The following is a 13,496-nucleotide window of genomic DNA, read 5'->3' as shown; positions in this document are numbered from 1 at the left end:
CAGTCAGGAAACTACTGCCTGGTTCTTCTAACTAGCTTGGCAACTTGACTTCAGCCTGTTTTATCATCTGCAAAATGGAGATAGCTGTAGCCCCTACCTCAGGATTGCATACTATAAGGTTGATAAGGGCCAAGTGCCATATAAGCATACTTAAGTGTTTGCTGATGTTAGCATTTCTTCAGTCTTAACATTCAGTCCTCAGAATGCCTATTCAGCTCTTTTGCATCATTAACAATAGTTCTGTGAGCTGCTTCCAAAGCATGACACTGAACCCCTAATCACACATGCTCTCCTGCAAGCTGAGTGAGTCCCTGAGGTCCTGAGGCAACCTTTTGTTTATTTTTAAATCTCCAGTGTTGCAAATGGAACTCAGAGCTTTGTACCTGATAGGCAAGGGCTTTACCGATTAGTTCCAACCCTAATATTGTATTTTAGTGAGCTTTAAAATAACACTTTTGGTGGAGATTGGGGGTGGAGCTGGGAGGACTAGGAGATTGAGGCCGGAATGTAAAATAAATAGGTGAAAATAAATAATGAAGGTAACACTTCTAGGCTGGGGATAAGCTCAGTGGTAGAGGTCTTTCCTAGCATGCACAAGCCCCTGGGCTCAATGTCCAGTACTGAAAACAAACTATTGAAAACAGCAAGCCCTGTACACACAACGTACTTAGGGTGGCAGTCTGAGATGCTCTGAGGGACTTTCTCAAGAGGAACACCTTCTAATGTGTAGTTCAGGCCTTTGAGATAATGTGACTGAGACCACATTATGTTGTGAAACTTGTTTTTCTGGATAACATTTTAGCCTCTATATTTGGATTTATTTTGGTTGTCTTCATCAGAAAACAACAATGATTCAAACAATAGAATTATTATTTTTCATAAGTGAAACTTGGCTAGCCCTATGTAGATTTGCTCCTACAAGATTGTTTTGTGTACATTTTTAGGTGTGTTTTGTTCCATAGTCCCTAAGGCTTGTATCTGTCTATCTGTCTCTCCCTCCTTCTCTCTGCTTTCCCCCAGCTAAAACAGCTAAATGAACATATTCTCATAGAACAAGGTATAGAATAGACTCAAATACAAATTGGCTTCTACTATTCTGTCATACTGTTTGTATCAAAATAATTGTCCATTTTATGACTTTTTCAGATCAGTGTCTTAAAAACTATATCCCATACTATAATTTCCATTTTCTTTCTAAATAAAATTAGTGTTAGCATTGAGATATTTTAATGAAAAAAATTATAGAAGCTTAGAAGTTAAGTAAACAAGTATACACTTCTAGGCCAGATGATTGTTAGATGTGTTGAAAATGTGTATCTTTTCACCAGCTAATAGATCTATATTTCACATTAACATTTGTATATAAGTAGTGTTAAAATTAAAGAACACTTTTTAAAAAGTGACTAGGAGAAAATGGTGTAAAGTTTATTGTAGATACCAAGTTAAGTCTCCTTTTGCCCTGGAACCTCAGAAGTCTCTCCTAAGACAGAAGCAGACTTACAGAAGCAGATCTAGCCTAGTTCATTTCCTTTCCCCCTTAGGAATGAAATGTTGCAAAGGCTAGCATATTTTTATAGCTGAGACTATACAAAAAGACAGCAGTAACCTACCAAGACGAGGTCAGCAAGTTGACTACAGGACTTGAGAGAAATGCTGACAAAGCTTGACACCAACAGTCTGTACAGATGTAAAATTTGCTTGATACTCAGAATATCTGAAACATTTTGAAGATTTTTTTAACTATCTTGACTTTTAAAAAGCACTTTTAATATCATAGAACACAATACTATTATGTTTTGAATTCTTGCCTTAGACTCCACAAGATGCTAACATTGTTACAGATTTAAGTAGTCTGTTTTAAATATTTACTATATTGTTGAGAATGCAAAGGTTCTTGTACCCTCAGACAGCACTGGGAAAACCAGGGATGTTAAACACGAAGGTTGTCTTCTCAAAGGATAACCTGCTTTTTGCCCAGAAGGCTGGGAATGGAGGTGGTTGATAAACTAGGTAACTCCTGTGCTATCTGTAGGGCCAGACACTACAGATGTGCCATCCACAAATTACTTCAGTGGTTTATTGTCTGAAAATTTACTTCATCTTTGAAAATTTAAAAACATATCGTTTTGATGTATTTACATGTATGTAAGCCTTCCAAATGGATCTGTGACCTTTGGCATAAAGAATGCTTACTAACATGCCCCATAGGAATGCAGCTGGAGCTACGGGAGTTAATCTCACCCATTCTCCCTTTAGCTACTTACAGAATTCTTCCCACGAGGATTAGGGGAGGGATGCCTCCATCGAACTGGTTGTGATGACAAATACCTTATCTCAGTACTCAGGAAATAGGCTGAGACAGGAGAATCTGGGACTGGGAGATGAGCCTTCATAGTAAGATACTGTCTCAATTGAAACAAAAACATTTAAAATTCATTGGAAGTTTGGAGCCTGGGGTGATCACTGATTCAGTATATTAATGTCAGCCTTAGGGGTACAGAGCAGGATGAGAGTCGTTTTGGAATGGTCCAAGAGAAGACTCATATATCCTACATTTTTACTAGTGCAGAACTAATAGGCCTTTAAGTAAGACATATTTGGTGGGGGAGAGAATTGAAAGAAAGGGTATGGACTGGGTATCAAATGTTATACATGCATGCATGCATGCATACATACATACATGTGTGTATACATAATATGTGTATATATGTATATACACATGTATATATGAAGCTAAAGCATGTACACACAGGTGCCAAATGAGGGACCATGGAAAATAATGACTCAGCAAAAATATGATGGTGCTGTTTATGTAGAGCTTCAAAAGGGTTATTTTTCTGTGAAAGTAGGAGAATGGTAACCCGGAAAACACATGGACTTGATGAAAGCATATGCACCCTACACAACCCAGAAGAGTAAAAGCATCCACTTGACAGCACAGGAATCGTGTCTCTGTGGGAACAAGGCACCAATGAGCCCACCAAGGATAAAGGAAACCAACCAGGGCCTGTACCTGCTGCTGTTTCCAAGGGCAAACATGGAGGGGTTGGGAGAGACTAGGAAAGGGTAAGGAGCACTGAACACAATGGGAACTGATGTATTTCACTTAACAGCACTCAGTGGTGGCACTACCCTCTTCTGAGGACATTAGGAAAAAATGACCAGTATTTTTAACTTCTACAGTGACTGAGGAGAGTGTTAGCTTTTTTAAAACCACCCCCCCCAGGCTCAAGACCTTGCTGTACATTTGTCACCACTAAAAAGGCCACTAACACCTCTCTCTTGCTGTGATGCAGGGGGTTTACCTTTTACATACTGAACAACTGCAGAAGCGTGATACCGTGGTCTTATCTGGTCGCACAGCCCAAGGAGTGCCGATTAGACTCATCAAATGCAGTGCCCATATTCGAAAGGGCTTACAGTGTCAACTTGAGAGGTTCATCTAGGAAACAAGCCCCTAGGCATGCTGGGAGAAAGTGCTTAGATTACATCAGCCCCAGGGCACCCGATGAGGGATTGACTTCATTAGGTTAGTGTGTTGAGAAGGGCTTGGGTGCCAGACTGTTAAGAATCCAGGAATCTGATTTAGCATTAATTTTCTGCTGAGTGCAAATATGACACTACCAGCTTCCTCAAACTCAAGTTCCTGCAGTCTGGGCTCGCACACTCCCAGCCCCCTATCCGACACCCTACTCCTAGCCTCCCACCTATAAACCCCCACTCCTAACTCCCACCCCCACTGGCATGATAGACTTCACTGCTAAAATATGTACCAAAATAAACCCTTTCTCCTGTAAGTTCCTATTGTTGGAGTATTTCATCTCAACTATCTCACATTATAAATAGGATTAAGGAATAGGATTAAATTACAGTGACTACCATTCAGCACCCAGAGAGAAGTAGACAATGATATATACACTCTAAAATTTTCTTAGAAACATTTCTAACAACTACTCGATATTGGAAACATGGATGAATCTGTGAATTTTCAAATGAGAAGGATTCGAAACCAATGTCTTCTAAATATTTAAATACAGAAAGCAGTGGGTTTTCTGTCACTCATGCTGGGTAACTAATAGCTCAATACCTGGAACCTGGGTTTTAAAGGTAATTACGACCATTAGAAACACCAGCTTTGAACACCGACAACTGTGAATAAAGCGAGAAACTTGAGTGCTTTAATTCACAAACAATTTCTTAGGAAAGGAGGTTTCCATGATGCAGCTTTCAGGCTAGAGGAATGTCTTCATCATCTTATGTGTGATGTGGCTATCAGGGCTCTGGAGATCTTCATATGTTTTGACTGGACTCTCCTTTTCTTGAAAATGAATGGCCATCTTCTTGCCTTCCACACTCATGAGCTTCAGAGCCAGGGGGCCCAAGTTTACGTATTCCTGCCATGAAGACACAAGGGGAGAGGCAAGTGGCAAGTGAGTCGAGTCTGACAAATGACATATTCTTCCCCTGGGTTGCCCTCCTGATGTTGAGCGCTGTGTCATACATGGAATGTGAAAGCCACTGCAAAAATTTAAGAATGTACCTTTTAAGTTTATATTCCCCATGAGTCACAGTAGAAAGACCTTCCAGTGAGCAGGAGAGGGAGGCTGGTGGTCTCAAAGGGAGCTGTGGTGGGTTGGATGCTGGTTAGTGGAAATGTGTGCCTCTGGGCTGCTTTGTTGGTGAAGGAGTATTAGGCGTATATTGTCCTCCACTAGCCAGGTCACAGCTACAGCAGAGTTCTGTATTATTCAAAAATGGGGGGGGGGGGTATTCTACAAGTGCTACTTGGACTAGATAATGGAACACTGAGGAACTTGTCCAGGAATACGAATCTTTTCACAGGTGCTTTGGCTAGTGTTTAGGTCAAACTTAGCCCATTGTGCCAAAGTAGAGATGAAAAGAACTGAAAAGTTACTTTCTATAAAATCCTCTAGCCTGTCCCAAACAGCTCAGGCCCTACTTGGGAAGACTCCTAAGTCGTAATTCACATGTTGTGTTCCTTCCACCTGCCTCTCCTAGAGCTGTTCCATTGTCACTGGGATTGCTTTCCCTAAGAAGTCAGACAGTACTAACAGAGGGCCATTCAAGGCACCCTTTGGAGAGACTCATAAGAAGAAAAACTGAGGCCCTGATGCAATCACTATCATCTTGCTTGACATAGGTGTGTTCTCCTTTTGAGGTGAGCCTTCTGCCCCAATCTAGGCTAAAGATGAGCATGGCCCTAGCTAGCACATGACTGTGACTGCCCAAGCGAGAACCCTGTGGAGCCATTGCCCACTTCCCAGCTAACGGAGGCTTGGAAGGGAACAGAAAGTATTGTTTTAGCCGGGCAGTGGTGGTGCACGCCTTTAATCCCAGCACTCAGGAGAGGCAGGTGGATCTCTGAGTTTGAGGCCAGCCTTGTCTACAAAGTGAGTTTCAGGACAGCCAGGAATACAGAGAAACCCTGACTTAAAACACGTTCCCCTCTAAGTATTGTTTTAAACTACTAGGCTTAGGGATAGTTTATTATGGAACATCAGCTAACTTACACTTTCTCTTGGTAGTGGAGATCTATAAATGAATGTTTTAGCTAACTGGCTCAAAGTAGGAGTAAAAAGAGGATCCCAGAAGAGGTCAATGGTGGGCCGCTTGTACTAAATCACAAAGCAAGTTTTCAGTATTTACATTTTATGTCTCCTTCTGCCAGCATTGTAGCCATTGACATTCTAGTCAGACCTGTGTTCTTGTGACTCTCACCTTGAAATCCTGTTCATCCTCATGCAGTAAATAATGGATGACAGAGCCCTTGATCTCTGTGGAGGAGCTGTCCTCTTTCTCGGTCTTTTCAAACTGGACATCCGAACTGCTAGCCTCCTGGCTGCTCCCTGGTAAAAGGCTCATTGCCTCTCCACTCTCTGCTTCAGTGGGTGGTTTCAAAGTCTCCTCTGAGACTGAAGGAAAGAAGCAGATTACAAATACAATACCGTCACTTTGGTCACTTTTATTTTTATTTTTGTTTTATTTGAAAGAACTCTGAAATGTAAAACTTAGGGCTAAAGGAATGGCCAAGCCTCCATGAGGCCCTAGGTTCAATCCTTAGTGCTGTCACCACCAAACCCAGGATGTTTTTAGAGAAGACAGTATGGAATTTATGGGATAAATTAATAAATAAAATAACAAAATAGAAGTAATATAAATTATATGAAAGCAAGGTGGCCCCATTTTAGGAAACTATCCTATATCCTTCTGATAGTTAAGACCTTAATCATAGCCTCTTGGGAGCTAACAGATATTCTGGCATTCTGCTTGGTTAAAGTGGTACCCAAACCATATTGGCATTGGTAACACCCCACCCCTCTCTACGAGTATCTACTTAATTCATTAAAAAATGCCTTGAATTTGATAGAAAATGGGATTAAAACTCTGGCACAGCAGCCTGTGTCTGTAATGGCAGCCCTTGGGAGGCTGAAGCAGAAGGATCCCTTAGAAAGATGAGGGAGTGTGGGAGAAAAGGGAAGTGGGGGAGAAAGGACAGAGGGAGGGAGGGAAAGAGAAAAGGAGGGAAGAAGAGGAGGAGGGAGGGAATAGAGAAAGGAGACAGATGAGAAAGAGAAGGGTTGGCAGACAGAGAGTAGAGCAGGAAGGAGGGATGGGGTGGAGTGGAGCAGAGGTGGATCCACCCCAGGCAGAGCTCCTCATGTGGGGTGCAGAGCTCCTCATGTGGGGTGCAGAGCTCCTGCATGTGGGGTGCAGAGCTCCTGCGTGTTGGGTGCAGAGCTCCTTCATGTGGGGTGCAGAGCTCCTTCATGTGGGGTGCAGAGCTCCTCATGTGGGGTGCAGAGTATCTGCCCATCAAAGGTGCTCAGGTTGCTGTGTTCTAAGGTAAGGAAAACCTCATCACAAGGAAACTGTACCTTTGTCTGTCTCTGGCAACTTCAAAGACACAGCATCTTCAGATGGCACCTGCTGCCCAGTGGCTTGAGTAAGATACAGTTTCCTAAAAGAACAAATAGCAGACTGTCAGCCAATGGATACCATCCTACAAGCTCAGCAGCCTCTGTTTCCCTCCAGAGTGGGAGACAGAGCAGAAATGGGATCTGCTGCACAGGCTTCAGCAGCATAAGGCCTGCTGAAATGGTAACCGACTGCACTGTTCTAAGGAGATAATTTCTAGAAAGATGCGTAATGAGTAGTGTGAGAATTCTGGAGTCAGAAAGAACCGTCCCTCGAGTTAGTCTTGGAAACAAGGAAGGTTTTCCGGGGAGATGAACTCTGAATGGAATCTTGTAGAAACAGAAGTTCACCATGGGAATAGTATGAAGGGAGGGGAAGTCCCAGATGGGGAGAGTGAGAATGATATCAATTAGGTAACTGGATTTTCAGGAAGAAAGTCAGTAAGAAATACTGGGGGTATAGCTAGCATTAGAGGTCTTGCCTAGCATGTATAGGGATCTGGGTTCAATGTGAGGGGGGTGGCAGGGAAGTGGGAGAGAAGGAGCATGCAGAGCTTCTGTACATTTGGAGCTGCAGCAAATATGACTGTTTTTGAATTCTTTATTCTTATTTTACATGTAGGAGTGCTTGCCTGCATGTCTGTACACCATGTGTATTCAGTTCCTTCAGAAGACAGCATTGGATCCACTGGCACTGGAGTTACAAATGGTTGTGAGTCACCGTGTGGGTGCTGGGATTTGAACCCAGGTCTTCTGGAAGAGTAGCCAGCACTCTTAACCACCTGGCCATCTCTCCAACTTCAGTTCCCTTCCTTTTGCCTGCTGTCATCTAGTAGACGTACTGGAGAACTAAATCTTTCCTTTTCAAACAGAGTGTTTCTTTGTAGCCCCAGGCTGGCCTAGAATTATGTCGCCCGTAACCTTGAATCTATGGTAATTCTCTTGTATTAGCTTCCTGGGTACTGGGATTATACCTGACACCTGGATAAATCATCTTAACACAACACAAAACGAAAAAACCCACCAACTTTTTACAGGTATAATGTCTATAAAACACTTTGAAGAAATGTTAATGACTGGGTATTCTGAGAGCACCAAACGATAACAGTTATGGCACCAGGGAGCATCTCACCTAGGTATTTTGAGATCCACAAGTCTACAGTTAAACAGCTGGTCAATAAGCACCAAATTTTCCTCCTCCAGTTGTTGAATACATTTTTCCAGTTCTTGGACTTCCTTTCTGTGGATGGAAATCTGTTTGCAGAAGAGGGAGGTGGGTGTCGGCACTTACTGGCTTCACTCTGTAGTGTCTTCTATAGCAAATTCAACTCCTGAAAGCACACTGGCCTTGGGGAAGAGCTATCTTTTATTATTTAGTACTGGGTTCTCCTGGCCCTTCTGTGGTTAAGAAGGAAGAGTGGGGCTGTTTCCTAGATCATAAGTAGACCCAGGAGGCAGTTAGTACAGAGCAGAATTGTCCTTTCCTACCCTTCAGAGGCATGGCTGAACTTAAAGATGAGCTAGAGGCAGAGATAGGAAAACAGAATTTATTTAGCAATATGATACATTGGCCAGTGCATGGGGCTATCTCTAAAGGTGGTTATAAATAAGACTATGAAAACACATAGGAATAATTGATGTATATGGTGGTATTTTTTAATGCCTAAAAGCCCTTTCTACCAAGCCCTATATTAGTATTATGTTCACTTCGATCCTGGTGTCATGTTCTGAGAAATGGCGTACACATGAAATATTTGCTAATTCATTTATTCTGTTGTACTGAATCCTTACCATGTGCCAGAAAACATTATCGCAAATGATCAAGACACAAAATTAATTTAGCAATAGGATCTCTTAGCCTCATGGACAAAGGTGCTGACAGAGGATGAGGTGATAAAAATCTAAACGGAAGCTGGACAGCTGCCAGCTACTCTGGGATGAGGAAGACACAGATGTCGGGATGATGAAAAACTGACAGAGAAGACATCTAGCCCACATCCGAGAATGGAGCAGGGCTTTATGTAGATACAAGTCGTGTCTCCTGAGAAGTAGGAGCCAAGTCTGCAAAGGCACAACTAAGGTGGCACTGGGGAGGAGTTGGGGACTTACTGAACAACTAAGAAAGGAACAAGAATCTGGTTTTTGTCCTCAAGGTGACAACAAGTAACTACCAGATGGGGCTTACTTTGTGAAAAAATTGAGTCGAATATGAACAGAATTTGCCAGTTTGATTGATGAAATCCCCACCAATCTTTTAAAAACGTGTTTGGGACCTTCTGTCTAAAGAAGGCTGGCAGCCACGAGTGTGCTCCAGCTTTAGAAGAGGTGTTCCGTTGTGTCCTACACTGGGATGTGAGGGTCTGGATGGACCCTAGTGAAACCAACGGTATCACCATGGCACCACCACTCATTTGGTAGATCCAGAAGCTGGTGAAAGATTGTCTGATTATCTGTAAGCCTCTGATTGTCCTCTTCTGGTCTGGGTGGCCAAAAAGCACCCTGTCCTATGGGATGGATGGGCACATAGGCATAGGTAAGTGGAAGGGGACTGCCAGGGCTTGGATGTCAGCAAAGAAGGGGAGGAGGCTGACGATCCTCCTTGGACTGCTTAGGAGATACTGTGACTCTAAGACTGGCCACCTCATGAGTCACAGCCTGTATTCTAAGGTGGAGGGGAAAATGTTCAAAACCATGAACACTGCTGTGGAATCCATCGGCAGACTGAAGATAGGCCAGGCCCACAAGAAGCTCCTGCAGACTAAACAGCAGATTTAAGACCGAGGAAGTGTTTCCAGGCAAAGAGCAGCATCACTAAGACCAGGACACGAAGCCCCTGTCCCTTGTCTGCATAGTGCCTTGGTGTTGGCTTGCTGATTGATCACACAGATCAGTCATTAACATAAGACAACCTTTTATCAAAACTACAAGAAGAGAAGACATCAAAGGAAAGAACACATAGAGGTTACTTGGTGAGTTGTGTTATACAGACATTGATACCAGCAGATGTTCATGGAAGCAACCAAGGCACTATAATTAAAACTAAGGATAAAATCGAGTTTGGTAGACTGGTGGGAATAACAAAAATGGAAGTAGAAAGTTTTGAGGTGAGTGAAAACAGACAAAGAGCAGAAGCTGAAACTCGCTCCTTCAGGCCAGGAGAAACTGATGACATCTGCTCTGTTATGGAGAGTCAGTGATAGATGGGAATCTTGAAGCATCCTTATTAAATTCATGGGTTCTTATATGGGCATGCTTCTGAGATGTCCTATCTAGTTTTATGTCAGCTTGACACAAGCCCGAGTCATCCAAATGGAGAGAGCCTAAATTGAGGAAATGCCTCCATGAGATCAGACTGCAAGCCTGTGGGGCATTTTCTTACTTAGTGATTAATGTGTGAGGGCCCAGCCCATTGTGAGTGGGGCCACCCCTGGGCTGGTGGTCCTGGGTTCTGTAAGAATACAAGATGAGCAAGCCATGAGGAGCAAGCCAGTAAGCAGCACTCCTCCATGGACTTTGCATCAGCTCCTGTCTCCTCTAGGTTCCTTCCCTGCTTGAGTCCGTGTCCTGACTTCCTTTGACAATGAACAGCAATATGGAAGTGTAAGCCAAATAAACCCTTTCCTCAGAAACTTGCTTTTGGTCATGGTGTTTCACCACAGCCAGGATAATGCTAAGACAGAAATTGGTACCAGGATCTTAGGGTTATTGGTGGGCAACACCTGACCATGCTATTTTGGGGAAGATTGTGGAAAGACTTGGGAACTTTGAGCTAAAGAGTCATTGCGTGTTCAAAGCTTGGTGATCTGTTCTATGGGAGCTTAGATGGTAAGAATCTTGAGAGCAGTGCAGATGTTGGAGGCCTGGCTGTGAGCTTCCAGAGGGAAATTTGAGAGCATTAAAAGACTCTATTGCAGACATTGCAAATGAAAAAAGAGTCTGTGCTCTGGTTGACTGGAGCTGAAGAATCAGCTGTGATTAACAAAAGACCAGAATCACTAAAGTAAAAGCCCTTTGCTGTACTTGGTACAATTGATGCTGGTCATCTGGAGCTAAGAAATTAGTGGTGATTAAGAAGAAAAATGGGTCACTGAGACTAAATATTCTACAAAGTGTCTCCTCAGAGCCAGCACAATATAGGACACAAAGGTAGCCAAGACTCAATCCTACCCCAAAGACAGCTTCTAACCCAGTTGACAAGCCAACTCTCTCTATCATGACTCAGACTCCTGGTGACTTAGAGTTAGGAAGACAAACGATACTTACCTGTCTCAAACATTTAAATTCATAGTATGCCAGTGGTGGGTGTTTAGTGTCTTAGATGTTCAGAGATGACTAACTTGATTACAAGTTCAAATGCCTTAAGGAAAGGTTTGTTTTTCAAAGGATGAGAAAGACATTATAGAGGCTGTACACAGAGGCAAATATAGAATGTTGGCAAGATGCCTGGCTGTGGGCCGGACATGCATGGGAGGCAGCATACATAGTGCTCTAGCTCTTTCCAAAGTATCACCAAGAGATAGCTTTGCAGGGGTTTAGGATAGCTTATGACCTCACTCCCCTCTTTCAGAGTGCCCAGCGATGCTCACATCTATTGCTGACTCTCCTGGGCTTTTGAATTACCAGGGAAACAAATTTCTGGGTTAGGAACATGAAAGGGAAGAAAAGGCAGAAAACCATGTTTCCCCAAATACCTAAGAAATGTAGAGATCAGGACAGACAATTCAAACTATTCCAGTCATGGACCTTGGGGCCTGATTCAAATGTACACCATTGACCTTTTCTTCTTCAGGGTCCGTGTGAGTCCTATGCCTCTTTGAGATCATGAGCCACTGGCTCCCCTGGTCTTGTTTCTCTGTGTTAATTTGGTATAAGTCATTTGGGAATTTCAGTTGTCTTCATTTTCCTAATAAGCACACTGAACGAAAGCACACAACAGAAATAATGCACCAAGATGTCCTGCACCCTTCCCGTATATCTATGCTCTGGGTTTTTCCGCTGAGAGAGAATGAAGAATTCTCAGAGGTCCCATCCTTAGTAATGCTTTTTAAGCCATTACAGGCCTCCCTCAAAGAAATGAATCAACTTAATTGTTCTGTTTCTGAGCAACTCTTGAATGCCGTGATGAACTTATAATAGGAAATAGTTTTCATTAATTTCTGAGTAAATTTAATCATACCAAAATTAATATTTATTGTAATAGATAAATTAAACCTATTGAATTTCCCTAAAACGCTTTGCCCTTTATTTCTAAGCTCTATAATTCAATTAAACTTAACATTTTCCCTTTTATTTCCAGTGAATTATAAGAAGTGAAAAAAATGAAATTAAACCAAACATAACTGGAGGTCTCAGCAGAAAGAGTCAGGCAGCCATTACAGCCTTTCTTATCAACCAAATATAGATTCTTTTAAAAAGTCATTTCGCTTAAACCTAAGATCTGTGACATCTAATAAAACTAAGAGTTGAATAGTTATTATAATATCATACTGTTATACTTAACAAAAGTATAATAAATATTTTTAATCCTTCATAATTAGTAACCTACTTGAGTTTTAAATTATTAATACCTTGCTTACATACATTGAACTTGCTATATAGCCAAGAATGACCTTTAACTTCGGATATCCCTACCTCTATCTTCAAGTCTTATTTAAAATAGGAAATTCATTGTAATTATTTGGCAGTAATAGTATGAATTCATATAAACATCACTTTACAAAGGTAATTTGGCAATTGTTGTCAGAGTAACTCTGGTAGCACAAGTCTCCAATCATAGCTACCCAAGAGGCTATATGTGGACTACAGAACAAGTTCGAGGGTAGCCTGGGCAATGTAGAGAAACCTTGTCTCAAACATAAGGGCTGGGGCACAGTTCGGTGGGAGTGCTTGCTTAGCATGCACAAGCCTTGGGGTTCAGTCTCCAACACAGAAAACAAAACAAAACCTCTAAAAAGGCTGGGGTGGAGCTAAGTGGTCAAATCCTTGTTCAGTGTGCCCAAGGTCCCTGCTTGAATCCCTTAGTGCCCCTCTCACACACCATAAAGCTAGCTGACAAGATCACAGAAACAGTATACAATTTGTGTAAGCATTTCAATGGATCGGATGGGATGGATGGGGATGGATTATGGCACTCAGGAACCAACTGAGTGTTACATCTTGGATGGAAAGGTATTCTGGCACTCTGAAGCCAAGGAATACCACAGGTCACAGTAAACATAGCAGCTTACAGACTTGCTTCAGAGAAAGGCTTTTCTAGTGTGTATCAGTTCTGCTCCTGCAGGAGAGGGCTTCCCGGCTAAGTTGTTACAGTTCAGTTCCATTCCCCCTAACAACTTCAGTTCGCCAGGGGCAGGTTTACCCCAGCGAAAAGTGTTACAGTCCTGCTCTGCTCTGCTCCACCCAGGGTCATCTCTGCTGTAGTGATAAAAGGTCTCAACTAAACCTCATGCAAGAGATTTACTGGGAGGGAAGAATCCAGGAGAGTGGCTGCCCTCTGCCAGGGTGGGCAGACATAGGGTTTATATAAGGATTCTTGGAGGTGGGATGGAGTTTTTCAGGGTG

At 42.5% G+C, this 13,496-nt stretch overlaps 1 protein-coding gene across 4 annotated transcripts in view; it reads right to left on the bottom strand.

The window, feature by feature from the left end:
- Window positions 1-4,156: 4,156 nt before the first annotated feature.
- Window positions 4,157-13,496, bottom strand: part of Ccdc83 (coiled-coil domain containing 83) — a 42,249-nt gene continuing 32,909 nt past the window's right edge. For all 4 annotated transcript variants that reach the window (XM_040728657.1, XM_040728644.1, XM_013116286.3 and 1 more), the window contains 4 exons: window positions 8,068-8,189; window positions 6,897-6,979; window positions 5,740-5,933; window positions 4,157-4,394 (listed from right to left, as the gene is read on the bottom strand). In XM_040728657.1, the coding sequence (XP_040584591.1) occupies window positions 4,233-4,394; window positions 5,740-5,933; window positions 6,897-6,979; window positions 8,068-8,189 (561 nt within the window). In that variant the 3' untranslated portion in view covers window positions 4,157-4,232. The remainder of the gene's footprint in view (window positions 4,395-5,739; window positions 5,934-6,896; window positions 6,980-8,067; window positions 8,190-13,496) is intronic.

This window comes from Mesocricetus auratus, unplaced genomic scaffold (assembly GCF_017639785.1).
Source record: "Mesocricetus auratus isolate SY011 unplaced genomic scaffold, BCM_Maur_2.0 Super-Scaffold_4256, whole genome shotgun sequence".
Classification (NCBI taxonomy): domain Eukaryota; kingdom Metazoa; phylum Chordata; class Mammalia; order Rodentia; family Cricetidae; genus Mesocricetus; species Mesocricetus auratus.
Note: the sequence above shows the minus strand (reverse complement) of the source record. Positions and strands in the feature narration are given on the sequence as shown.